The sequence below is a fragment of the Morus notabilis genome, unplaced genomic scaffold (genome assembly GCF_000414095.1).
Source record: "Morus notabilis unplaced genomic scaffold, ASM41409v2 Scaffold542, whole genome shotgun sequence".
NCBI classification, from domain to species: Eukaryota; Viridiplantae; Streptophyta; class Magnoliopsida; order Rosales; family Moraceae; genus Morus; species Morus notabilis.
This window is the reverse complement of record NW_010364664.1, coordinates 211654-215115: the sequence shown is the minus strand read 5'-3', so window position 1 is coordinate 215115 and position 3462 is coordinate 211654. Positions and strand designations below refer to the sequence as shown.

At 31.5% G+C, this 3462-nt stretch overlaps 1 protein-coding gene across 1 annotated transcript in view; it reads right to left on the bottom strand.

Annotated features, from left to right (window-relative positions):
• The window catches only part of LOC21394536 (ABC transporter G family member 15), a 19895-nt gene extending 18165 nt beyond the window's left edge, over nucleotides 1-1730 (bottom strand). Inside the window, 1 exon segment of the mRNA XM_024171355.1 lies at nucleotides 1517-1730. Coding sequence (XP_024027123.1) covers nucleotides 1517-1730 — 214 coding nt within the window.
• Between the last annotated feature and the right edge of the window lie 1732 nt (nucleotides 1731-3462).

The window sequence follows — 3462 nt, the reverse complement described above, 5'->3', positions numbered from 1 at the left end:
AAAATTTAACATTTAAATTTATAAATTTCACATTTGACTCATATAAATTTTTGCAAGAACCATTTGCTAATTTATTTAAATTTAATCTCATTAAATTTAACAACTTTAAATTTAATCTTATTAAATTTAATAACTTTGAATTTAATCTCATTAACCTCAACAATTTGGCGCATTTAATTAATTTAATTTACTAAAACAATTTTAGAATTAAAACATATAATTAATGCGCATGATGCATGTCATACATATAAACTAGGTAGGCACTTTTATCCTAGATGGCATGTTAGATGCATGACAATACAATTATTATCAAACATAATAAATAAATAAATAACATGCAAGCGAAATGGAAAAACTTCGTCAGGTTCTATGGACCTAAGAATTATAACCCCAAAATAATAATAAAAATAAAATTACATCAAAAATAGGTCTTCTTGTAATTCTCCATCTTCAAATATTCTCCATCTTAATGTCTCCTCTTTTTTTTTTTTGATAGTTTGGAACTTTTCTAAAAACAAATAGTTGAAACTCTTCCATGATGATCCTCTTGCTTTAAGAGAATAATAAATTACATATTGATTCCTATTTTACAATTGATCTAATCAAAATAAAATAGCAAAAACTAATTTCATGGAACCGGAAAAATTTATGACCAATCCATTCGCATAAAACATAACCATCACACAATAATTATACATCATATGCAAAAGTGCCTACCCTTTAAACATCTAAGAATTATCACATAATTTAAACGTTAAATTAGCATGAAATAAAAACCACTCTGATACGAGTTGTTGGTTTCTCAAACCGGATTTTCAAAAAAAATTGTGCGGAAGCGTGGTATCGATCGAATCACATAAATCAAAATTTAATGCGATCATTATTTCATGTTATTTTAACTACAAAGATATTAAAGAAAGGAATGAGGATTTGACCGTTGTTTGATTAGGACGAAAATCTTGAACTCCTCCAACACCGTCTTGAGCTCTTAAATTCCAAGAACACCACGGTTCTTTCTCAATGTATCTCCGGATTAACGTGAACTCGAACGTGTGGGCGTTCTAATGGGTTTCTCAACACATGAGATGGATGAATAGGAAAGCCACCTATAGTTATCACTCACTTTTCTCAAAAGTATATGATGGCACTCAAGAAATTTTCTTTGGTTTTCTTTTTCTTTCTTTCTGTTCTCTCTAGAAAAAAAAAAACTTTTATTTTCGTTGCTCACTTATCCCCAAAATTCATCCCCTTAAAATAACATGAAATAATAATCGCATTAAATTTTGATTTATGTGATTCGATCGATATCATGCTTTCGCACAATTTTTTTTTGAAAATCCGGTTTGAGAAACTAACATTCATGACAGAATGCAGCACAGACTCTAAATCGATGTTCAAAAAGCATAAAATTTACTGAATTATATGTACACATACATACATACATACATACATATATATATATATATATATATATATATAAGGGAGCTACTCATAATAAGAAAGAGAGAATTTATACCAGCAAATGCATCAAGTAGAGTAGATTTTCCAGTGCCAGAAGGACCCATGAGAGCCATAATCCGATTGGGTTCAGCATAGCCACTTATCTCGTTTAGCAGTTTCCTTGATGATGATTCAGCTTTACCAATACTTTTCTTGTTTTCTGCTGCCACTACAGTTATGTTTTCCCATATCAAAGACGGTCCCCCGCCACTATTCTCTTTTCGTTCCATTTTCAGTATTACAGAACTTATCCTCTCTCTCTCTCTCTCTCTCTCTCTCTCTCACACACACACACACACACACACACATATATTATTGAAAACCTATAATGCCCAAGCTACATCTACGTATGAGCCACGTTTTCAAAACCGTTAGATTCAAATCAATGGTCTCAGATCGTTTTCCCGCAGAATGCAAACAGACAATCATTTGCCAACACTCAACGGTCTTTTAATATCTAGGATAATTAGTTTGTTGTTAACAAGTGAGAAGATCAAGTAGAATAGATATTTTAGGCCCGTTTAGTTCGCTGATTTGAATTTTTAATTCCAGTTGAGATGTAATTTTATGTGAGAGCTTTTTAGTATAGTAAAAAAGTTAGATATGACTGTTTCTAAGAGTTTTTTACTATAACAAAACTCGAATTTGTGAAATAAACGAGTTCTTTATACGCCAAAAGTCTGTCTCAAAGTATCAAAAGGATGTTTTTTTTTTTAAATGTGAAGGTACCGTCTTAATATTATTGAGAACACAAGATATCAGTGAGATATTTCACTATATAGAGGGTACCAAAATGATTTTGTCCCAAAAAAAATGAAAAATACTTAAAAAAAAAATTCAGCCAAGCCCTCCACCTCTATTTCTCTGGACCTTGGTCGCGATGAAATCGCAACCCTGACGATACGGTTTGTGACTAGGGTTGTAAAATCGCAACCTCTTGAATCACATATAGGGTCATGAAATCACGGCCTCTCCGTCCTGATAGAATTGCAATTAGGGTCACAAGGGAGGAGACGAAGCGACTTTGTGGGTGGGTCTCGAATATCGCAACCCATCGGTTCAGTGACTTCACCTACTGAGATGAAAATTCTTTTAGATGAGACACTAGTGGGTTCTAGATTAAGGCTTCATGGTAGTGGTTGGAGAGTATTTGGGATTTTCTTTGAAGATATTATTTTTAGCATGGATTTACATGGCATGGGATGGTTTAGTTTGGTTTGGTGGGCTAGTGTAAATAGGTGTATTCGGAAGTGGGGAGTTCGAAATTCAAAAGTAAGGGTGTTCATTGAATCCACCAATCTGTCCAATCTATTCAATCTGGTTAAGATCATTCTAATTCGTTTGATTGGATTGGGTTGAGAAATTTTTGAATTGGTAATGAATTGTTTTTTTTTTTAATTTAAAGGTTATGGATTGGATTGTGGATTGAGCGTTTCTTAGTCCGCATTAATCTGTCAATCTAAAATCTATACATTATTTGTTTTTCTATAAATTTAAAAAAAAAATAGGTATACTATATTTGATTTTTATTGGTGATGTATGATATGCATGTATATGTTTTAATAGATATTTAATGTTGATGGTTGATGATGACTTTACTTTGAGTTTTATTGAATTTTATTTGTTGTGATGGATTTGAATCCTATTTTTGTGTTTATTGTCCAAGACTTGAATTTGATTATGTTGAAATGAATTGGATTTTTAACTGCTTTACTATTATGTTATGTTATGTCCGTATTTATTTTTCATTTTGTAATTAATTTTACGAGAATAGTGAAAAGAAAGGGCCTACATGAGTCTTAAAACATAGTCTCAATGCTCAAATCCGTAAAATCGGTTATTTTTACATCAGATTGGATTGAATTTGTGGCTCACAGATTGGTATCAAATTGTTATTTTTTTAATACGAAGTAATGAACTTACAACGATTCTAATTTAGAATTCGAGTTTTATTACAGTAAA